The sequence below is a fragment of the Akebia trifoliata genome, chromosome 12 (genome assembly GCF_017979445.1).
Source record: "Akebia trifoliata isolate Shusen 1 chromosome 12, ASM1797944v1, whole genome shotgun sequence".
In the NCBI taxonomy this organism is placed as follows: domain Eukaryota; kingdom Viridiplantae; phylum Streptophyta; class Magnoliopsida; order Ranunculales; family Lardizabalaceae; genus Akebia; species Akebia trifoliata.
The window spans coordinates 26,574,157-26,599,434 of record NC_141386.1 but is presented as its reverse complement, the minus strand read 5'-3'; the positions used below and the strand labels follow the sequence as shown (position 1 = coordinate 26,599,434).

Sequence of the window (25,278 nt, the reverse complement as noted above, 5' to 3'; positions counted from 1 at the left end):
AGTCCTCCCTTCTTCTTCCTCATCTCTACCGTCGTTACTTCCACGTCTTCTCCTCTTCTTTTTTTTTTTTTTTTTGCCCTCTTATTTTTTCAAAGTAACATCAAATAATGGATTTAAGTTTTTCATCCTAATTATTTTTTTACTACTATTTTTTCATGCAATCAAATACATCCTAAGTGTTCTCAAAAGAATAGAGGCAATTCAAAATAAATTTCTTTGGAGTGGTTCATTCTTAGATCGTTCAATCCATTTACTTATTTAGAAGAAAGTGTGTACTCCTATCGAGTCTAGAAGTCTTAGCATTCATCGACTTCGGGTGTGGAACAAGATTGGAATGACGAAATTATTTTGAAATTTAATAGAAAATAAATCCATGTTGGTTGTTGGGATGAAAGAGAGGTATATGAAGAACTCAAATATTTGGCATTGTCAAGTTTCACAAAATGCAACTTGGGAGTGGAGGGGTATATTAAAGTTGGGAGAAGAAATATTAAAATACTAGTGAATGCTCGTGCCTATTGCACAATTCGCTCTTGCACGTGTTCCTTATGTGTTAAAAAACAGAGACACATTTTCAAACAGGGCTAAGTTGAGAAAACCATCCCACAAACAACAAATAACAAAAAAAAAACCCAAAAATTATTATATAATAAATAGATATTTTTACACACACACACACAAAAATCAAACAAACAGGGAAAATCTTAAGAAAATTAGATTTTAAGAGAAACTCACCAAGCCATATTGGGAAAAAAAAATAGTAATCAAAGAAATGTACAATCATGTTCTTTCTTTTTTCCATGTCAATAGAAAGAGAGATGCCATGAGAGGAAAAGAAATGGAGAAAGTGGGTGGGGGGAGAGAGAGGTTTGGGGTAGTTCAAGTAGTTGAGGTAGTTTTATTTGGAAGCGTTCCCAACCTTTAGATCTTTCCAACACAATTCACATCATGGATTAATAGCCCAATCTAGAAAAAACTGGTTGAATTTAGACATCAATTTCAATTTAAAAAAATTAGTATTGATTAGGCTTCCAAATTTACTTGTCTTAAAATATCACATGTTCAATGCTAAACAATAAAAGGAAATAAAAAATTACCTAATATATGAAATAAAATAAAATGAGTCATTTTAAATTCCTATAACCAAAAGACTCAACTCATCATTTCATTTCAAAATGAAAAAAAGAGAAAAAGAAATTAGAAACACAACAACCGAAGAACTCCACAAATTCTTTTCCACATAATAATTTCATTTGTTTTTTTGAATTAAAAGAAAAATTAAAAGAAGAGAGCTTCTATTTCCACCAACTTTTGTTAATACCAACCCCATATGTCTGCTAGTTGTTTGGTGATTTCATATGAATTGGGGTGGCATTAGCAAAAGTAGGTGTTGCAATAAAATTTCTCTAAAAAGAATTCCAGCTTACCATATTTTGATGGTCACCCCTGCAATATAAAAATGAAGTTTAGAAAATAAAAAATATTAAAAATAATCTTTGGAAAAGTATCTGATGATATAAGAAAACCAACACATCATTACCCAATTTTTCTTGTAATCGAAGGGTTGTCATGTCTATCAAGAGTGCATTATATATTTTTCATCTTCTTCCCTTTCACATCTCTTAATTTAATCCTTAAACCTTACCCTACCAAATTACTCTTGGTGTCTTCAAAATATATTTAAAAAAGAAAAAAAAAAAAAAAGAAATTATAATTGTTACTTGAGCCATGCATTCAAAATGATGAACATAAAAAATAAAAAATAAAAATACTTATTTGTGCTTCTTGGGATGCTTCTATTATTTACAAATTCTTCTTGCTCCATGAAAATTGAAAACCCCTTGGTTATGGGTTCTCCCTTATTCCACATCTAAGAGTAAGAGATGGGAAAGTGGTTGGTATTAAACATTTGAGTTGTTTATTGGGATTTGGGAAGTGTTATCCACTATAGGATCTTGCATCTATGATTTTAAAACTTGTCCGACATTGAGACGTATCTTTCGAGTTAATTAGGTATGAGAGCTGAATGAGATCAACTCAGAAGTCACTTTTTTTACCAAAATTTAATATCTCACATTCAATTTTTTATTATTTTTTAATTGAGACATTTGAAACATATTGAAAAACTCGTTTAAGACGATTCGATATCGGACCTGGACGAGATGAGACGTGAAACCGAGTTTTAAAATCATTTTTGCATCACAATCTCATATCACAAAATGTGTTTATGGTGGTAGTTTGAAGCAGTTTTTTTTTTGGGTTTAATGTGTAAGCTCTCTCAACCGTTCGATTTTCTCAACTCCTGGATTGTTTTGAATAATAGAGGGATAGAATACACGCGGCCTCATATGATTGGTGGATCCCGGATTCTGTGAGCTATTTTTTTTTTCTTTTTGACATTGGAAGATGTTTGCTGGGAAATTGGAATGGAGATAAAGTGAGGACCAACTGAAGTAGGTATAGGACTATGTTACGCACGTGGGTGCGAACGCACGTGTCCGGTACCTGTTGTTTCTTTAGTAGTTCTCCTCCATCTTCTTCTTCGTGTTCGACATCCTGGAATCAGAACCGTCTGGTCATGGCTTCTTGTTGTTCTTCTTCCTCTTCTTCTGTTCGCATTGCTGTCGTTGGAGATGTTGTGAGTATAAATAACATCTCTCTATCTCTCTTATGGATGAAGTGAGTGAATTTGACTGTTAGAAACCCTAGAAACAACTCATCTGTAATTTCAATTGTAGTTTTTGAAAAATTAGCAATTTGAAGAAATTAGTTGTTGACGAATTAAGATCTTTTCAATTTCCCTCTCTCTCTCTAACGTCTAATCTGAATAAAATCTCTGATTTTTTGAAGCATGATGATTGGAACCTACAAGAAGATGCAAAGGCTCTTCAATTTTTGCAGGTACTCTTGATAATATTTGGAATGCTTAGTTTCTTTGTTTTATTAAAAAATTTATATCAATAATTTGTTGAAAATGCTTGGTGAAATCAACACTAGTAATTGTAGATATGGGTGACGCATATGTCATGTGGCATCATCAAGGAGTTTGAGGATGGTGACACAATCATGAGGAAATACCCTAACATCTTGAGCGTAGTGACTACCTAAGACAACCCTTAAGTAGAAGGTGCCAAGCTCATTCGTACCCAACAAGGTGCCAAGCGCTTCTAAACTAATACCCCATGTGTATTTTAGACAAGGCACCGTGCGCCTTACTTGCGTAGATGACTTGATTCTCATTCATGTTCATTGAGGCGCTGATCACTATCAAACTGATAGGTCCCAGTCAGATTACAATGAAAAACATTTAATAAACTCGACTTTCTTTGGGTGAAAGACAACCACAAGTTTGAATAAAATTCTTAACGTCTCTATTCTGCTCCCAATAATCTCTTTGAATAGAGTTTCATTACATCAACTCAATAGCTAAATTGACTCCAAGACTTCAGCGAGTCAAGACCATGACTTAGCTATTATTCTGGAGATGACTAACCACCTATGACTATGACCAAGCAATAAATAAAATTCAAAATAATAAATTAGAAAAAGAAAAATTCAATCCTAAGCTAAAAACTTGGGATTTTTCTTGGGAATCCTGGAGGATCTTCTCAGTGTATCAATACTTGCCCCCCCCAAGTGGAACCTTGTCCTCAAGGTTCAATGCAAGAAATTGCTGTTTGAGCATCTACGTATCCTCCCAAGTAGCATCTTCTACAGGAAAAATTTTCCACTGCACCAAACTTTCTTCAATAAACTTGGTACCACGCTTGATCCATCTTGTAATGACCACCTTCTCAGGTTCAACTTGGATCTGTCCTTCATCAGAAATTGGTGGTAGGTTGACAATTGCAGGCAGAGAAGTACCCACATACTTCTTTAAGAGAGAAACATGAAACACCGGGTGAATCTTAGCTTCAGGAGGTAAATAGAGACAATATGCTACCTCGCTCAACTTCTGCTCTACTGGAAATGGGCTATAGAAACGATTAGCAAGTTTTTTATGAACGCGTTTGAACACGGAGTGCTGGCAGTATGGGTGCAGTTTAAGTAGCACCAAATCTCCTAGTTGAAACTCCACTTCTCTTCTCTTTTGATCAGCCACATGTTTCATTCTAGTGGCAGCTAACTCCAAATTTGTTTTCAATTGCTGCAATACTTCATCCCGAGTAAGGAGACTTTGATCGACCTCATTAACATGAAACAACCCATCTGCTTAATGAGGAATTAATGGAGGAAGGCGACCATATAAGGCTTGAAATGGTGTCATCCTGGTTGAGCAATGATAGGTGGTGTTATACCAATACTCTGCCCATGGCAAATAGCTATACCATTTTCGAGACCATTGATGGACGGAACATCGCAGATATGTTCTAGACAACGGTTCACCACTTTCATTTGTCCATCCATCTGAGGATGATAAGCTGAACTTAGCTTCAACTTAGTACCCGACATGGTAAAAAACTCCTGCCAAATTTTGCTTACAAAAATGGGGTCTCGATCACTAATGATGGACTTCGGCATTCCATGACGTTTAATAACATTTTTCACAAACCTTTTAGCAATAATTTTCGTAGAGAAAGGATGAGATAAAGCAATGAAATGAGTGTACTTACTAAGCTTATCCACGACCACCATGATACTATCCTTGCCATGTAAAGACGGCAATCCTTCGACAAAATCTAAGGAGATGTCATCCCAAACTAGAAAAGGAATTGGGAGTGGTTGGAGCAATCCAGCTGGTGCTAGTGTCTTAGATTTTATCTTTTGGCAGGTTGCACATTGTTGAATGTAATCTTGGACATATTTATGCATAGAAGGCCAATAAAACTATAGTGCTAGTCTCTTGAAAGTTCTTAAAACTCTAGAATGTCCAACCACCTTACTGTCATGAAACTCTTGGAGCAACTGATCCCGCAATGCAGTTGGAACCACCACCCGTTGCTTGTAACAACACAGCTCATTCTTCACTACATAATTTCCAGTAGGATTATTTGCTGCCCGTTGGAATATTTTTTTCATGTACAAATCAGTTTCTACTGCCTTTCGAATGTCATCCCATAAAGAAACTTGTGAAATAAATATTGGGTTGAGGAGAGGGCTATTGGGGTGGCGAGACAAGGCATCTACCGCTGAATTTTCTTTCCCGGGTCGATATATTATCTCATAGTCGTATCCAAGAAGTTTAGCGACCCATTTTTGTTGCTCAGAAGTGGCTACTCGTTGCTCCAAAAAATATTTGAGACTGCGTTGGTCGGTTTGAATGAAAAACTTTCGACCCAAGATGTATGGTCTCCAAGTCCGAATGGCCTCCACAATTGCTAACATCTCTTTGGCATAGATTGACCAGGTACGTTTAGTAACCCCCAAAGCTCGACTCATGTATGCAATTGGTCTTCCTTGCTAAGTTAGAATAGTTCCAATTCCATCCTCATAAGCATCAGTCTCGATGGTGAATGGCTTATTGAAATTAGGCATAGCAAAATTGGGTGTGGTCGTCATAGCTTGTTTGAGCATTGTGAATGCAGCAATAACATCTTCATCCCATTTGAAATTCCCCTTTTTGAGCAAGTGGGTGAGAGGACGAGCTAGTACTCTATAATTCCGGACAAATTTCTTGTAATATCCTGTCAAGCCTAAAAAGCCACACAATTCAGTAATATTTGTGGGTTGTGGCCATGCGACTATACCATTAATCTTCTTACCATCTACCTTGACACCTTGATTTGTCACAATATGGCCCAAATAATCCAATTCCTGCTTACTAAAGTCACATTTGGTTACCTTGACTAAGAAGCTGTGTTTCTTTAAAATCTCTAATGTTTTCCTCACATGAGTTAAATGCAATTCCCATGTAGGACTATAGACTAATATATCGTCAAAGAAAACTAATATGAATTTTCGGAGGTAAGGGCGAAAAATAGAGTTCATTATGGCTTGAAAAGTAGATGGAGCGTTACATAAGCCAAAGGGCATAACAAGATACTCACAGTGTCCATTATGCGTCCTAAATGTAGTTTTTGGAATGTCGGGAGCATGTACTCGTACCTGATGATAACCAGCCCGAAGATCCAGCTTAGTAAAATAAGTAGCTTCGTACAACTCATCCAACATGTTGTCCACTGTTGGAATAGGAAATTGATCTTTAATCGTAGCTGCGTTTAGTGCTTTGTAATCCGTGCAAAACCTCCAAATATCATCTTTCTTTTTCACCAAAAGGACAGGGGATGAAAATGGACAAGTGTTTGATCGGATGATTCCTACGTCCAGCATTGCCTGCACTTGTTTATCAATTTTTACCTTTTGAAAATGCGCATACCGATATGGTCGAACATTGATGGGCTGGGTTCCTTCCTTGAGAGGTATATGATGGTCGATTTCTTGCAGTGAAGGCAGCTTAGAGGGTTCTTAAAAGATGTCCTCAAACTCGCTTAAAATTTGTTGTGTATCCGGTTGAAGACCAACCCAGGGAGATTATTCCAGTTTTTGAACATATACAGCAAAAACCATTTGACCCTGTCGGTGCTCCTTTGCAATGGTCTCAAGTGAAGTAGCTTGAATGGGCCTTTGTATCCCTTGTAGTCTTCATGCTTGATTCTCCCAATTGAAATCCATGGTTAGGTGCTTCCAGTTACAAACTACAAACCCCAACATCTCCAACCATTGTATTCCCAACACCATGTCTAGTCCTATTAATGGCAAAGAGTAAAAAGTAAGAGAGAATGGAATGCCTTGTAAATTTATCGTTGCCTTCTCAAATCACACTTGACACAAGAGTCGCTCTCCATTGGCGACATGGACTGTGAGGACTTCGTAGGAACCACTGGAAGTCGCAATATTCTAGCCACTTTGTCGCTCAGAAAATTGTGTGTAGATCCACTATCGATTAACACCATTATTGGTTGGGACTTGATGGTGGTAACTACTCGCATGGTCTGTGAAGATGCCCATCCCGTCAAGGCTTGTATAGAAACTTCAAGTTCATCTTCTCTGTTACTTCTTTTTCTGCCTCTTCTTCTTTATCCTGAACATTATCGTGGCTTTCGATGAGTAGCAGTCTAGGTCCCTGGCATTTATGACTTGGTGTGAATCGTTCGTTGCAACTGAAATATAGCCCTTGAGCTCGTCGTTTTTGCATCTCTTCCCAGCCCAATTGCTTAGGAGCTATCGCTGTTCTTTGATTGATCGGAGTGACGGTTGCCTGAGGGCGATTTTGTGGGATTGGGCGAGCAAACCTCCTTTGTTGTGTAAGTAGTTCATTTCTGGTCCTAGCTAAACTGATGGCCTCTTTTAACGTTTTTAGCTTGAACATTTGTATCCCATCAGCTATCTCCGGTTTTAATCTGCCCATGAAAGTTCCAACGAGATCCTTTTGAGTCTACCCATGTACTTGATTGCCCAATTTCTCGAATTCTCTTTGATAATCTCGAAAAGAACCACTTTGTTTTATATGTGAGAGAGCTTCGTCAAGGTCTTCTCCATCTGTAAGACCGAACCATGCCCACAACTCGTCAGCAAACATAGTCCAAGTCACTGTTTGATTTTCTTCCTTGTATGTCCAATTCAACCATTGCCACCACTGGTTTGCTTCACCTTCCATGTGGAAAGATGCCAAGCTCACCTTTTGATCTTCAGGAGTTCTTTGAAATTCAAAGAACTGTGCTACTCTATTGAACCACTCCGTTGGATTGTCCCTTGCAAATCGCAGAAACTTGATTTTGGTTCGAAGAGGGGGTATGTTCAGACGAGAACTTCTTGTTTCGTCATGTTGGTATTGATACATGTGTCCCTATTTCACCGAGTGCGAAGAGTAAGTTGTCTTTGAGGAGAGAAGAACATCGGATAAAGCTTTCAAAGACTCCTCCAGCCGGTGCATATGATCGTTTATTCCGAGTCCAAGCCGCTGCACCTCATCCTGTAAGCCTTCCACTCCCTGCTCTAACATTTCAATGCGCTCTTTGTTGGTTGTCATTGTAACTCTGATACCAATGATTGGTCCCAGTCAGATTACAATGAAAAACATTCAGTAAACTCGACTTTCTTTGGGTGAAAGACAACCACAAGTTTGAATAAAATTCTTAACGTCCCTATTTTGCTCCCAATAAACTCTTTAAATAGAGTTTCATTACATCAACTCAATAGCTAAACTGACTCCTAGACTTCAGCTAGTCAAGACCATGACTTAGCTATTATTTTGGAGATGACTAACCACCTATGACTATGACCAAGCAATAAATAAAATTCAAAACAATAAATTAGAAAAGAACAATTCAATCCTAAGCTAAAACTTGGGATTTGTCTTGGGAATCCTAGAGGATCTTCTCGGTGTATCACAAACAATGCATTGCTAAACGGCACAGTGTGCCTTACTCACGTAGAGAACTTGGTGCTCATTCACCAAATTGGGCACTGTGCGCTCTTGGCCTAATGCACTGTGTGTATTTTATACAAAGCACAGTGCGCCTTACTCACGTAGAGGTTCTAGTACTTGTTCGCTTAACGAGGCATCGAGTGCCCTCCTAGTGAATGTATTGTATGCAATAACCAGGTGGTGCCATGCGCTCTATACTAAATATTACATTAAAGATTGTTTTGAAAAGGTTTCGGGTGCATCATTTGAATGAGAACGACTTATCTCTAAAAGTGTTATGGAGCATGGCTTGCTATAGGAGTGACGAAGCATCGGAATGCACACCGCATGATCATATAGAGACTAATATTCTGCGGTGCGCAGGAAACTAATGTATATATACGTAATAAAGTCGCCACGTGGTGAACGCTTGTTGCTTTTGAGGCCGTTATGTGGCATCATTAGAATCATTACGTGTCACCTTTGAAACTACCACATGACATCATAAGGAGCTCTGACCATGAGACCTCGAAATAATGACATGTTCTAACACCTTGAGTATAATCCCCTCATTAAGTCACCATGGCTACCACATGAATGATTGACATGTCACAGGATTCTGATATATTGTTGCTTACAGGCTCTTGACACGAGTAGAAGCGTAACCTTACCTTGGACTTGGAGGAGACATGCCACGTTCACCATGAATGGATATGACCATACCTTGGACCTGACAGTGACCAGTCGCAACCACTAAGGAGATATTTTTCTCCTCTTACCTATAAAAGGAGCACGAAGCTGTCATTGAAGAGGGATTTCATTTTCTCATAAGGGAGCTCTTTCTCTTTCTCTTCCCCACTTTCGCTCTGTAACCTCATGTTTTGTAAATCATGTAATAGTTTTAAGAATAGTAGAATGGCTCCTCGGAGCTTAGGGACGTAGTTCAGATTGGGACGAATCCCGTGAACAAATCGTGTATTATCTTTCTTTTTATTTTTCCTTTTCTTTAATTATGTTTGTATGGTTCCTCGGAGACCGCACATGCATAGTTCATCGTTGTAACACCTTGTCTTCATCTTGTCTAAACTCAACATGGTTTACACGATTACTTCACGAGCTTAGTGAGACCTTTAAGTCTTTGTAATCATTATCATCGAATATGTATTAAGGACCTTTCCACACCGTTCAACATTTGATAGTCCCCTACGCGTTTTGTGAGTGCATTTCTTGTAGTCTTACGACGCGTATTCCGGAGTTTCTATAGCCAATCATCTTTTAATAATAATTTCAGACAGGTAGCTTTACTCGTAAGTCTTTCAGTACCTAAAGAAAAGTTGGAGATAGATTAAGGTCAAAAGCGCACGGCACCATCTAAGAATATACGTGGTGTATTCGCATGGAAATGCGGATGAGTGTGCCCGACGCCATAAGTGCGTACATGTGGTGTATCTCAAAAAGTGAGAATGCACGACGCTAGTTAACATATTCGTACTCATTACTGAAATGAGAGCGCATGGCGCTATGAACATATTTATGCTTACAAGAGAAGAGTGCACGGCATCTCATGTTGAACGGTGACACACAATGTATTTTGATTGTAAAAAAACACATGGCGTTCTTTTAAAACTTAAGTGGTGTGGATAACATAAGGCGCCTTGTATGGGTTACTTCGTTGTCACGGTGCTTGACCAAACACGTGGTGTAGGTAGTACATGACACCTTGAAGTATATCACCGAATACACAAGATGTATTTTGATCGTAGGGATATGCACGGCATCTCCTTGAGCGTAAGTGATTTATATAACGTGCAATGCCTTGTATGAGTCATCTAACTTGCCACAACGTCTTGACCGAATACGTGGGTAGATGGCGCATGGCGCCTTTAAAGGATGTTACCGAACATGAGTCCCTAAGTAAATTAGAGGTCGTCGTGGTTGATTCATGCGCCTTGGGTATTTGACAAAATGCCACGACCAACTCTTTTATACTTCCTTGCCTATAAGTAAGAAATGTACATCGTTCTTTTAAAATGTAAGTGGTGTAGATAACGTAGGGCGCCTTGTACGGGTCACCACATTGTCATGGCACCTTGACCAAAAACGTGGTGTAGCCGTGTAGGTAGTGCACGACGCTTTGAAGAATATCATTGAATACACGTGATGTATTTTGATCGCAATGATACTCACAATGTCTCTTTAAGCGTAAGTGATGTATACAGCGCGCAGTGCCTTGTACGGGTCATCTAACTCATCACAACGCCTTGACCAAACATGTAGGGTAGAAGTAAAAGCTTGGATTCTGAGCTTTGTGGCGATGCCATTTGTCCAATGGGAGAACATATCGGTGAATATGCAGTGGCTATGACGCCTCAACCAAACTCCAACGCAATCTCAAATCTCTATTGATTGTCATTATCACAAGGTTGTCTTTTATCAGTTCACGTATCACATGTTCCCTAATCGATTGTCGTCAAGTGAAGGAACTTGAGGCACCTTGTGGCTCGATGACCTCGTCAATTATTGGTTGGTTGTGCAGTGAATCTCAGTACGATTTTCCCATATGTTGTTGCCTTGCTAAAATTTCTTGGTTCGTCTTTGCAAATCGGCGTAGGATCTCTCCCAACGGCTCCATGATAGTTGTGATTGGACACGACCCTCCTCTGGTATTGTTGGAGGGTCATGCCATTATTCTTGATTAGTTCTCTCGTTGACACCATCATCATGTGCTTGTTCGGATTGTCGCTTAGTCCTCATTTTGTTGTGTGAGTCTTAACGTTTGTCCCCAGTGAAGTCGCTAAATGTTGAACGGTGCTGATAAAGTCTTTAATGTATATTCGATGATAATGATTACAAAGACTCCTTTTTAAGTTCGTGAAGTAGCCGTGTGGACCTTATTGCGCTTAGACAAGATGTATACAAGGTGTTACAACAATGAACTATGCATGTGCGATCCCCGATGAGCCGTATAAAGATAATTAAAGAGAAGGAGAAATAGAAAGAGTGGATAATACACGATTAGTTCACTGGATTCGTCCAAATCCGGACTACCTCCTTGAGTTCCGAGGAGCTGTTCCACTATTCTTGAAACTATTACATGATTTACAATACATGAGGTTACAAAAAGAGGAGGAAGAGGAAAAGCCCCCTTGTGAGAATGAAATTCCCATTCAATGACAACTTCGTGCTCCTTTTATAGTGAAGAAGAGAAAGGTATCTTCTTAGTGATTACAATTGGTCACTGTCAAGTTCGAGGTATGGTCATATCCTGCCATGGTGAGCGTGACTTATCTCCTCCAAGTCCAAGGTAAGGTTATGCTTTTACTCGTGTTAGGAGCCTGTAAGTGGTGTCAGTCATCCATGTAGTAGCCATTGTGACCCAATAAGGGGACCATACTTGAGGTGTCAGAACATGCCCTTCTTACGTGGTCCCATGGTCAAAGCCATGGTGACCCAATAAGGGGACCATACTTGAGGTGTCAGAACATGCCCTTCTTTCGTGGTCCCATGGTCAGAGCTCCTCATGATGTCACGTGACAGCTTCAAAGGTGACACGTAGCGATTCTGACAGTGCCACATGGTGGCCTCGAGGCAACACGTGTGCGCCATGTGGCGACTTTATTGCTCATATCTACAATAATTTTATAAATTCAACAACAACAAAGCCTTATCTTAAAGATTTGTGGTCCGCTAAATAGGTTATTGCAGCAAGCCTTCAAACTTACGAATTGTTTTTCAGGACTTAGCTCCGCAAGAATCCCAAGCAGTGAACTTTCTTTTTCACTGTTTTGGTAACTTGGTTTGTACCTGCCACCATGTAACCTCTCTCTCTCTTTGATTGAGAATTGAAGCCGTATTGTTTGTTGTAAGCGTTATATAGAATGATTTTCTAATTGATCGGTTTTTACTACCTTGACTGCAGTTCATAGTGATTTCAAACAAATATGATGCATGTACTAGAGTTCATAAGTTCAATTTTTTTTAATAATAAAAAGTAATTAAATTGTTTGAACCCGGATCCAAACCGAGGCCAATAAGTACAAATGGATGAGTGGAAAGACAAAGGAACCTTGAAGTTGCTCCTAGGTGATAAAATAAGGAAGAGTCGATTCGGATAATTTGTTCGTGTGTGTTGAATGCCATTAATTCTACAAGGAATGTAAGTGGGCATGTTTAAGGGAATAAACGGGATGTGGAAAAGAAAAAATATAACCATGGGTAGAATAGAACGGTTGAAGCAGATTCATCAGGTCAAGCCCAAATACCAGGGATAGAAATTCGATAACGACGATGGAATGTTTCACAGTGCTTACATCATCTTCTACTAGGTTGTTGATCAAAATAACAACATAAGTAGGCTGGGAGGAAGGGACATCGCTTGAGTTATTGATATTAACTTAGAGAGATTCTATTGCCAAACCAACTGTTGCTAACACCATCCCAATTCATATGTAAACCTTCACTTATTGTGCTTCTTTTGTGGTAATGTAAATTTTTTTATTTCTTGTGGTCAACCATCAGTAAATCTTCTGATGCTGAGTGCACATAATTTTTTTTATTAAATTGATGATGACTTTAAGTCTTCATGAGAATGCTTTGTTCATTTTCCTCAAGGTTTTTACTGTTTTTTATTGTATTTGTATAGGATTGTTCAAACTTATTTCCAGCTTGTTTATTGTGATTCCTATATGCATTCTATACTAACTTGACATGGTGAATGTTGTGAATTGCAGCCAGATTTGGTCCTTTTCACAGGCATGTGTCTTTCTTCTCCGCTTTCCATTATCCACGTGATGTAGTCAGAAAAGTGTGGAATATGGTTCATTTCTATCTTTTGAATTTAACTTTATGGTTTTGGTTGCTTTTGTCAGTCGTGCACTTGTTTGTTTATCCATTTTGACCAGGGTGATTTTCAAGCACTTAAGTGTACATTCTTGTGGCTCCGTCAGGTGATTTTGGTAATGAGAATGTCGAAATTGTGAGAAGCGTTGCAGATCTTAAAATTGCAAAAGCAGTTATTTTGGGGAACCATGACTCATGGAATACTCATCAGTTCTCGGAAAAGTAAGCTTATGTTCCCTTATTTTGTTAGATTCAGTGTTTGGAGATGTACATGACCAATAAGTATTGTACTTGTAGCATTGTTTCTATGTAGAATTTATTAATTTTTAAAGACAGTAGATTAAATTGTAGCTCTTTCAAAAATACCTTCAACATTCTCAAAAAGATATCTTTTGAGACTTAAAGGTCACGTCAACTTATTCGAAAAATTACCATAGAAAATCCACTTCCGTGGGGTCTAACTTAGGTATTATATTTCTGTTTTGGTGACTATTTTGGTCAGTCTAGATCTGTAAATATTTTGATCTGGAATGTAGAAACGAAAATCAGTGGTGCTCCACTACATGGTAGCATAGCTACTTGAGAGCTTAATAACCAAAAAATCTATATTTACATGAAAATGAGAATGACAATGTCATATTAACTGCATATAGGGTAGTATTTTAAAACATTTACTTAAATGAATGAACTATTAAGTACTACATTCAGACATTCTTATAATTTTTAATTTTAAATGATTATGGATAAATTAATAATATATGCAACTAGTTATAAGATGTTCAATTGTATGTGTGTCATTCTAATGTGCTTAGGATATATCAAAATCAGATGATATCAATACCTAACTAGTCATACTTTATTTCTTCTAATGAATGTATATCATATGTATTTTACCAGTCCTTTCCATCAGCAATTTCTAATTTTATAATTTTTATCAATTTTTAGAATCTTTAAAAAAAAAATGTTTTATTGAATTTTACTATTGGAGTCTTACATTTTTATAGTTTAAAAGAGTTTTTTTTCGGTTGAAATCTATGTCCTCGTTAGTATTTTTGTGTATTGAATAGTGACTTCTACTAGAATGTATACAAAAAAGAAAATGTTGGTTAAATTTCATTTCGAGTCTTGTGGAAATGGAAATATTTCTATATATTTCATGAAAATATCTTGAAATTTAGTACTTTGATCTAAGCCACATAAAGTATGCTTTTGAACCTAAAGCCAAGAAGTCTGAAACACATTGTTCACATTTTTTGGGGATCAAATGCCCCATCGGAAATACAAGAAAATTAATCTTCCCATTTATTCTACCCTTCTTTCTAATAGTAAAATCCCTCAACTTTATTTCTCCCTTTTGCTATCCCTGAATCTACTATTCAAAATTATTATGTACTTGACGCATTCTTGGAATTTGAAATTATGTGTGCAATGGGAAAATCACATCCACATAGTGTTGGCTCAAGCAACGGGATAGAAAGAAATTTTGGGTTTAGGGGTACCTAGCGATATCATGGATTATGGAATCAATGATGTCATCATATCTGGTGACATTGCCATTCTGGATGGATTAGTTAGATTTCATGATGCTAATGCTCCTACTAGAAAGTTGCAGAGGGGGTTGGTCTTGGGTAGTTCAGTTTTATTTTGGTCCGAGACATGTTTCAAGAAAGCGAGGAGCATCTTGTAGATAACTATTACATTGATCAACACTTAGGAGGTGTGGGTTGTGTCACGCCCCGAAATCCCAACACGAATCCCTATGATTCATCAGTCAGAATCTCGAGGTGTGAGGTAATCAATCACAAAATCTAACAGAACATTCATAAATAATAATACTTATGAAAAGAAAATACACGCAGCGGAATAAACATTTAACTAACATCTATACGAGAGTCTAGAGTAAACAGAAGAAATCGACAAAACACTGATATAAGTCAAGATCTTTAATCTCATAATTCATCAGGTTACAAAAATTTCTAAACTACCATGTTTCTTATCTACAACCAAAAACCGCTAAGATCCTCTACTAGTCCTCAAAGACATGGCGGCGGCAAGACATCAATCTGATCCTCCTCGAGGACCTCCTCAAAGAACGGTTCTTCAAAAGTTGAATAATCTGAAAGGGGAAGGATAGGGTGAGTAACAGGGGAATGTTACTCAGCAGGATGAACGCCGTTCTAACAACGAGTCATACATGCACGAGTAATCAGTTGAACAGTTAAATAATGTAAGTTTTTCATAATGTAACATACGATAAATGTCTAAGCATATTCAATAAACAGTTAAATAATTTCAACCTATCATTTCTATCATTTAAAGTAACATATGCATCTTTTAAATGAAAACATCTATCAATCATTCACAAAATAAGAAAAAAGATACATAATAAGAACACGGCGGTGTAATCGATAAGAGAGCAGAGGAACACGCCGATATAACCGCCTCGGCTATGGCAATACGATATTCCAAACTTAACCTCCGATGTGGAATCCCATCGTTATAATCTGATTTTGTGGCCGGTCTAGCATACCACGGTTGGATGACCATTTATCCGGCTCAGACTGGCCGTTGACCAAGAACCCAATACTGAGTTCAACTAACGGTGAGGTCGACCGTTTGACGACTACAGACTAAAAGTGATCACTAACTAGCCCAGGAGACCCCTCGCGTCGAAGCCTATCAAGAGGCAATGCATGTGAACCCCGCCTAGCTCTCTACACTATACAGAGACCGCCTTTACACACAACGTTCCCAGGAAATAAGTAGGAGAAATTCCCGGATTTCATAAGCTGTAATATGCTCTAAGGTATCCCATACTACCGAGAGCATATGACATCTAGTGTTATCCTAGATTGACTCGCCGCTTCCGGATACATAGCAACGCGTCACTCTTTATGGGTTTTCTACAAATCTTTACTGGTAAACAAAATAATTTATTTTGTATATAATATATCATTTCTTTTAATCGAAAATACAATCAAAATCTGGTAGTGCCCTCCAGTGACAGTTATCTGTCATATCCATCTATCAACCATCTCATCCCTCTATCTATCTATCACGTTTTACGTGGCATGGCCACTACGTAGAACTGGAGGCACTGTCCCATCAATCAGTCGAGAACATACGTTCTCTCTATCCATCCATCGATTAAATCGATCAATCTATCATCTAATTTCCTACATATCTATCAAAGTAATTTTACTTTTAAAGAATTCGAAATCCATAGAGCATCAACCAATTTCATTCGATGGTTTTGGTTGAGTAGAAAGACTCGAAAACGAAGATAAAACCATAAGCTGAAAATCTATGAAAATTTAACTAAGTGTTGAAAATAATTTTTTTCAAAGTCGAAATTGAAAACGAACTATTTATTTATTTATTAAAGAACTTAAAGTAATACTTAATTAGTTTTAATGAAATAAATGTAGGAAATGGGTATACATACTATATGGAAGCAACACAAAACAAATTAGAACCAAACTCAACATTCGGATACTTTCCGAATTGCTGATTTTTCGTCGAAACTCGACCAAACTCGATCCAAATATCATATTAACTATGAAATGCTTATATTACATCAAATGAACTAAAACCAATCATAAATAAGCATGTAAACATGATTCAAATCGTTCAAATATGTATAAACTTAATGAAATAATCGATTTATCAACAATCATATGGATTTTCTATGAAATTATCGCATAACTAGAAGGTAGAAGGGAAGGCAACCTACCTCAAGCTAATTTCAACGGTTGAACGAACTTTAAAATCGCCTCCGGCCAATCTCTAAAATTTTCTTCTGGCGAAAATCGGATTTCTTTGCGTCCACGCGTAACCCTCGGCGAGAGGAACAACTTTCCTTCTTGTGCCTAAGCTCGGATCGTTCTCGTTTAGTGTAGATCTGAGTTTCAAATATTGAAGGAAAATGGTTGAGATTTGTTTGGAGAGGAGAATAAGAAAAATCTGATTTTTCTAATAGAATTTAGATATTTATATCACTTAAGTTGGACATACTTGGCATTTTGAGAATTGTTTTTCCCGAATGCCGAATTGGACAAACTTATACTCTTTTTTTGGGTGATTTTTCGACAACGAATCTAATAGTATGATCGGTTTCCTCCTCAATTACGTCTCTAAGGTGTCGTTTACCTATTGGGAAAATATCAAATGCAAAACTCGAGGATTTGATAACTTTTAAATCAATGCACGGATCTAAAATTCTTTTCCTCGAGATACATTTTAGGATTTCAGGTCATTACAGGTTGTGTTAGAAGACTGTTTTTTCCCAGACGTGTCTTGCAACAAGGTATTCCACTAGGCAAAACATAAAGGTGTAAGTTGTAAGCTTCGCAAGCCGCTTTTTTTTTTAAATAGATAAAAAATTAAATATTCAAATAACTAGATATTGAAAGAGTCCGATCAAAGAAAACATCTTTAAGAAAATATGGCAATTCACAATTTAATGATATCCAAATTTCGAACTCATTAAAATTGAACCACATCCATAATTTCATACTTACTTTCCAAATTTCAATCCTTCTACAAAAAGTGGGGAGTACATTTGAGATAGAAATATAGAATAAACATAGGAATGTTTGAAAAAGAAGAATAGAGAGAGATTGTTGGAGTTGCAAATCAACTAAGACTTATTGGGGATCCTTTATGCAAATTAAATGTTAATAGGAACAACTTTATAATTATGTAATGATACCAAAAAGCAAAGAGAAAGAAAAGAAAAAGAAATACAAAATATCCCCACAAGGTTTACTTTGTCAAAATGCACAAAAAAGACGTGTCTGCCCTAACAAGTTTTTTTTAACAACTTTTTGAATGAGGCATAAGCCTTTGAGGAAATAAGGCATTTACTTAAAGTCTCAAGGGCTTTTTGAGAGCCTAGCCTTTGCGAGTCTTATGTGTAACCTTCAATACCTTTGAAACCATTGGTATTGACAAGGACTTTAAACCCTTCGTCAGCATCTATTGAACAGAAGCAAAGTTAGTAAATTTGTGTTTTATTCATGAATAATATGTGAATCAGTTGAATAATTAATTCCATCAGCATTTCAAAGATTCAGATTAGCAAGTAAATGAAGAAAGTGGAATGTATGACAAATTGTTTGTGATATATCATGGAGCAATTACAACAACAACAAAGCCTTAACCCAAAGATTTGGGGTTGACTGAATGAATCATGTTCCTCCATTCCACTCTATCCCAAACCATATCTGTCAAGTAAATAATACAAAAAGTATATCACTGTTGAATGTTCATCATCTTCTCGTCCCTCTCTTCTATCTGCTACTAACATCACTTCTTGCTTTGTCTCTACTATTTTTTTTTTCTCTCCAATTCTGCTTCAGTTCTTCTTGCTCTCATTTTCTTTGATCTCACTTTTCACCTTCTACTTCTCTCCTTCCTCTGCTCTTATCTATCGAGCAGAGAGATGACTTAGGAGTTAAATCAAGACTTTGAAGAAGGAATTCTAGTGTCCAATGAACCAATGAGATAGTGAAATGCGGGTGGTAAATACTGGCTGTACCTAGGCAACTGGTATCCCGTTATTCCTCTTTTCTCCTTACTTTCCAAAAATCAAACTGATTCCTTAGAGAGCCTGTTTGTCTGCTCACATGTCACTATCTCATCGGTTCATTGGACACTTGTGTCCAATCCCAGCTGGACTCCTTTAGAAATTTTACAAAACAGTGTGGCAGATGCAGGGGCATGAATAAAGGTTTTTCTAGGGTGCAACGTTTTTTACACGAATTTTTTTGAAGAGATCTGGTAAGAGAAATGGACAATCTTTTAGTGGATCAATGTAATTTATCAACTTGATCAGTGATTCTAGTCATTAGAATTCAGAATTTTCATTGTTGATTACTACTCATTGGATTTGATCCCTTATCCTCTTCATCAATTGAACATGTTTTAGAGAAAAGGTATGCCAGAAAATATATTTTGGCCTGAAATTCAACCAGTGATTAGAAATTGTTTCACTTTCATTTATGCTCACAGAAATGTATGGATATCTTACATTTCTTTAGAATACATGCTCACTTGTATCTGTTCTATTAAAAAACATTCCATAATTTTCTAGACATGCGAGTGGATGGAAATGGTGCCCAAATTTTTTAACTTGGATCTGAATTTTACTTGAACTACTCCCACATCTTATCTTTGTTGATCTATGGTTTTAGCCAATTTTTTATCAAATCCGAATTATACTTGAACTATTCCCATATCGAATATATTGTATTTAAGTGAGTGCATGTTGGCCAGGTGAGAAGTAGTTTCGTTCTGTTTTTCAGTTAAAGTTTGAAAGCAGACCTTACATGGGTTTTACTCGTATGGTAATTGATCAACTAAATACGTACAAAAAATTCATTTTCTTACAAATTTGTCGCAATGTTTTCACAAGATTGTAAGTTTTATATTTAATGGGTCCAATATTCAAGATTTTAGTTATAATTCTATTCGTTAAATTTATTGATATTTTCCCATAAAAGTCACAGGAAAATAAATTTGTAATCTTCCTAGAATTTTCCTTGCCCCCTCCCTCCCCCCCAACCGAAAAAAAAAAAACCCAAGACTGAGATTTTCTACTGTGGTTGCTAGAATATCTGTAAGCTCGTTGCAAATGCATATAACTAATGAACTTTTTTTCCTTTTAAATGTTAGGAGGAAAGATCGTGTCCAGCTTCAGCTAGAATGGTAAGTTTATCTCATCTCCAGATTTATGAAGAATCAAGAATGTAAAGACCTTTGCTTTTGATGTTGAATTCCCATATGGTTTATTTTATTGCTTTATGCATTACTGTGACAGCACCTATTTTTTCCCACTATTTCTATCATTGCTTGTTGCTGTTGGTAGTGTAGGCAATTTTTCCCCGCTCTATAATAATTGTAGAGAGCTTCTATTGGCACCCCAACTTTTACTTATTACACTCCAATTTCTTAAATTATTTATCACACCCTAATTAAAGATTAAAACACACCATTCAAACATTAAAAAAGCTTGGTTCAAGTTATTACCTCAACATTACAAAGCATTGTAACACATTCAAACAACTTCAACAGTTGTTTACTATTAGGATTCCTAAATCTAACAAATAGAAATCCTAAATCCTAAATCTAACAAATAGAAATCCAACTTTTACTTATTCTCAGTCGTTGACTTTTTTATTTTTATATTAGTAGGGGTGTAATAAGTAAAAGTTAGGGTGCCAATAGCAGTTCTCTAATTGTATGAGCTTTAGTTGTTATACTAACGTGGGAGTCACTTTTCTCAAGCACCTCAGCTTCCAATGCTGATGGGATAGAGGTGTCATAACCTTTGCTTGGCTGAATATTTGTCATGGACTCCTATGTTGTCATTTCATTTGCACTTAAACATGCTCATACACATATGTATACTTTTCCTTTCTTTGACTAAAAGATTATGTTTAATAGTTTTTGGAATCTGAGGATCTGATTGATAATTCTTTATTATGACCAGTCTTGGTGAGGAACACGTGGGTTATCGCCGTTTGGATTTTCCTTTATTAAAGCTTAGTGTTGTTGGGGGCCGCCCATTTTCTTGTGGGGGTGATGGCTTGTTTCGGAAAAGGCTTCTATCGGCAAGGTCAGTACAGTGTAATAAAGCGAAGGCCATTGAAACTAGAGAACTTTCTATTCTCATGTAGTAAATATACCCAATAGAATATCAAATATTTTCCTGATTTAGTTTAATCTCGTTCCATTGAAGATTGTTTTCAAACTTTTACGACTCACCATCATTGTCATTAACTATGCCTTGTCCCCAATATTGGGTGTGATAAACTTATTGGATCCCGAGACTAACTGTTGTCCAGATTATGTTCCATCTTACTCAATTAAACCATGTCCTTTTAGATATGGAGTCCATGACATGGATGGAAGTGCAAAGAAAATCTGTGAAGCTGCGCAAGGAACGCCGGAGGGTCATTCTGTTATAATTCTTGCACACAATGGACCCACAGGTGTATGACACCTCAAATTTCCTGCCCTGCCTTTTTTTGTTCTCATCAGTTAGCCTGTTTTTAATGAGATTAGTATCTTGGTGATGGCTGGAACTGAACCCATGTCTATGGTATCATCACCCAAGATTTTACCAACTAAGCTACTTTCAAATTGAGGGTTCTTGATATATAACCAATTAAATGGCTTTATTCCCCTTATTGCATAAAGATGAACTTTTTGTGTGTGTGTTAAATAAATTCAAGTTTCACTTTTTTCAGGTTTAGGATCTAAGATAAATGACATTTGTGGAAGAGATTGGGTGTTTGGAGGCGGCGACCATGGTGATCCAGGTAAATCTTTTTATAATGCAATTCATATTCCTATATTTTAGGTGAATATGTACATCCTTTTATTTAAAATGTATCGTTGGTTTTTATAAGTGTCGAAAATTTTATTAGAAACCTTTGTCGTGATGAAAATGTATCTTATGTACCTTTTATACAGATCTAGCTCAAGCAATATCTGACTTGAAAGAAACCACCAAACTCTCCATCCCTGTGGTTTTGTTTGGCCATATGCATAAAGAACTGGCATATAGAGGTGGTCTTCGGAAGATGATTGTGGTTGGAGCTGACAACATGATTTACCTGAATGGAGCAATTGTCCCGAGAGTGAAAAAATCAATTGACGAAGAACGGACCAGTAGCAGGAACTTCATGAAGCATGAAACTTCACTTGGTGCACATGAATCCAAAGGTACAGTGCGAGCATTCACTATAGTTGAGATGCTAGACGGGAAGTTGGAAAAGGTAGCGGAAACTTGGGTTTCAGTTTTGGGAGATGAGACCAGACTAGAAGCGGAGCACCTACTATTTAAAAGTGGTACTACTTAACTTCCTTTACTATGGATTTCCTGCACCAGTTCTAATTACTTGAGGTTTCTCCAGTTATGTGAATTGATTTGTATCATAAACGTTTCCTTCCTGAAAGAATACATGCATTATCACAAGTTACATAATACATTGTTCTTTCAATCCATATATTTTCTTTGCATGGTTATTGTAGAGCTTTTATATCAAATCAAAGTTGGATCTAAATATTTAACTATATACTTCTTGATGATATATGAATCGTCGATATTATCATGAACGCAAGATTAAGGAATGGTTAACAATTATCTTGGTGAAAGATCAGCGTCTAATAGGACTATTACTTTTCATATTGGCTGGTTGACCAACAGAGCTGCGTCTCATCATGTTTGTGGGCATTTTAGAGTGTCTTGTTTTCCTTTGTTGCGACTCAATTTCTAAAAAAATGAGAGTTGATTTAAATAACTTATCAAAAAAAAACAAAGATCAATGATGAAGATAAATGGTTTGATACAAGTTGAAGGCTCTAAAGGTTGGAATAAGGAAAAAATGACGTAGTTTGGATGGCGAAAAAGAATTTCAAAATATATATCTTGATAAGATATAGCTGTATAGGGGGTTGAATTATAAAATACTATTCAAGTCGCCAATCCCAAATATCTTTGTTATTATTATTATTATTATTACTATGAGAGAAGGTTGAACATTGTTGATGCAGATCCACAAGAAATAATGTTTTTTAAATTACGAAAATGCCTTTTCAAGCTAGATCCATTAATGTATATGAAATATTTATTTATAAAAAAAATTAATAATATAAAATAAAATTATATTTATCTTTTAAATTTCATAAATGAGTAACAAAATTTGCCATGAGAAGAGTTCATGGTTTTAAGTCTTTAACTTACGAGTACATGCATAACATATGTTGAAGGTGCTAACTTGCTAAGTTGGTTAAAGTCTCTGAGCATTGATTCCACTTACCTTAATTCAAAACTCACCTTTACTTACTAATTACCCTTGTTTTCGATGCAAAAAATGAAAAAGAAAAAAGAAATTATGCATGTATGGCACGTGTTCCTCTCCTAGTTAGAGATAAGGTGTGTATGATAGTCGGCCACTAACCGCAAGAATTGTTGATTACTTTATTTAAATAAGACTAATGCTAATCTGACTCAAAATTCACTTGCTTGATATGCCATGTGTACAGAACCATAGATCTTTGCAGTGTGTATCCTGAAGAAAAAATCTATGGTTTTGTGCACATGCCATGTCAGCGAGTGAATTTTGAGCCAATTTATAACGACTTTTAAATATTTTTTTCTTAACCCGACAAATGGAAGTGTAACACAGGGTTTGGAAGGGACAGTTATAAGTTGAAATTTCTCAAGGTGTGCCATCACATCAAATTTTTGAGAAACGAAAATAATTGAAATGAAAATAGATTTCATGACTATTATGGGAATGGTTATACATCTATTATTGTTGGAACTGGTACAACATAATAGAGCTTTCTTGGCATGAGTAGTGATTTAAATCAAAGAGTTTCTTTGGAGAAGAAGAAATCAAAGAGTTTATTATTTAATTCTAAGTGTTTGGTGTGTCATAAACTTAGTTTTTCCAAATCATATGTAGCTTTGTAATGAAATTTCTATTGAGACTTACTTGCTCAATAATAATAAATAGACAAGGCAGAAGCATTTTGAAAAACCAAGGACTTAATGTATGGAATTTGGTAATTAATCATGGCTTGTGAAAGGGAGTTTCTATTTTTACAAAAGAAGAAAGACAACAGTGCCTTCATCTCATTATAGTTAGTTGTCAAGGTGAAGGGGATGATGTCAACTCAATCATCCTTTCTTACATGTGATTTCACATGAATAAACGTAGTAGTTGGGTTGTGGATTTCATGATGTCATGAGATATATCCAAGGACAAAAATATATCTTTTTATTTAGATCATGATATGTGATAGTAGAAGATGTGTGCATAAGGCTTTCAAGAATTATAAATGGGGTTTTTGTGGATCATGAGGTTAGTTAATATCCTTCTCGAACCATTTATTTGGATTCCAAGATTAAGTGTCGCATGTATCAAGAGCAATCATCATGCATCTTGAGTCTATTGTATTGTTATGCGAGCTAAAAACAGGAATGCACCACCATCGTCTAGTCGGGCGCCAAGGGATCCCAAATAAGATAGATGGAGGTAGGAGGAGCTCAATAACTCGATCTCTACAACAAGAAGCCCGTGAAGCGTTGTTGCAACGCATCTCAGCAAAGCGTGTGTCACCTAGAGATCTGTGTTGAACATAGTGGGGTTAATAGATGGCGTGAATCTTGTTTCAAAAGATAGATAACTAACATTATTTCATTTCTTTGTATCCCACACTTACACAAGATTCTTAAGTTAGATTTTAGAGTCATTCAAACAAAAATCAATCACCTTCAAACTAGCATAACTTTATTTATTTATTTTCAATCGATGAGCCTGTTTTTAATGAATTCAATAACTCGGTGCTAACGGGATTTGAAATTTGATCTCTAGTATCATCATTCAAAGACTTTATCAACTAAGTTAGTTGACATTTGCAATTTACCTTCATTTTATTTATAGGTCCAACTCTATTAAACCTTAATTTAGCAATTTTCTTTCACCACAATATATCACTTTATCTCATGAACTAGTGGTAAACAAACATTCAATTTGAATTTATTATTTTCTTTGCAAAAACATTTTGATGTTGAAAATCACTTATAGACCCTCAATCTCCTCAAATTTAAAGCATGTTTGGATATAAAATAAAATGTAGAAAGTAACTAAGAAGAAAATCACTTCAGGAAAAAATAATTATTTGAAAGTAGAAAGTAATTTCCTTTTACTTTTTAAAAAATTTAGGTTTTTAAATTTTTTAAAAATAATTTTATAAAATGAATCCAAACAAATTTTTTTACTTTTTAATTTTCAAAAGTAGAAGAGTTACATTTTCATGTGTTTTCAAAGTGACTCTTACTGGGACACATAAAATCTTAAATTCAATATTTTTTCATAAATGATTAAAAGCCATTGATTTTAATTAATTTTTCATAAATTCCCATGTATCACATGAAATGATACTTATTATAGTACTAGAATAGCTTTATGAAATTTATATATAAAAAATATTTTAAATTAATTATAAGGACAATTATATCATAAAGAAATAATAATTTATTTATTTATTTATGTATAATGATTATATAATCAACC

The 25,278-nt window shown here is 36.1% G+C and overlaps 1 protein-coding gene across 1 annotated transcript; it reads left to right on the top strand.

The window, feature by feature from the left end:
* Nucleotides 1–2,407: 2,407 nt before the first annotated feature.
* LOC147389196 (Calcineurin-like metallo-phosphoesterase superfamily protein) lies at nucleotides 2,408–22,264 on the top strand. Its single transcript, XM_086418039.1, has 9 exons — nucleotides 2,408–2,638; nucleotides 2,851–2,901; nucleotides 13,078–13,099; nucleotides 13,294–13,408; nucleotides 19,862–19,894; nucleotides 20,679–20,804; nucleotides 21,074–21,180; nucleotides 21,439–21,510; nucleotides 21,665–22,264. Exons 1-9 carry the CDS (start codon nucleotides 2,468–2,470, stop codon nucleotides 22,051–22,053), a joined length of 1,086 nt encoding a protein of 361 aa, XP_086274165.1. The 5' UTR covers nucleotides 2,408–2,467; the 3' UTR covers nucleotides 22,054–22,264.
* Nucleotides 22,265–25,278: the final 3,014 nt, after the last annotated feature.

What these genes read in the sequence shown, in the direction of transcription:
- LOC147389196 (XM_086418039.1), top strand. Translation starts at nt 2,468, where the DNA reads ATGTTACGCACGTGGGTGCGAACGCACGTGTCCGGTACCTGTTGTTTC. An exon ending in AGATTTGGTCCTTTTCACAG is followed by an intron (nt 13,100 to 13,293) that starts GCATGTGTCTTT and finishes TGGCTCCGTCAG; the next exon opens with GTGATTTTGGTAATGAGAAT. An exon ending in CGGCGACCATGGTGATCCAG is followed by an intron (nt 21,511 to 21,664) that starts GTAAATCTTTTT and finishes CCTTTTATACAG; the next exon opens with ATCTAGCTCAAGCAATATCT.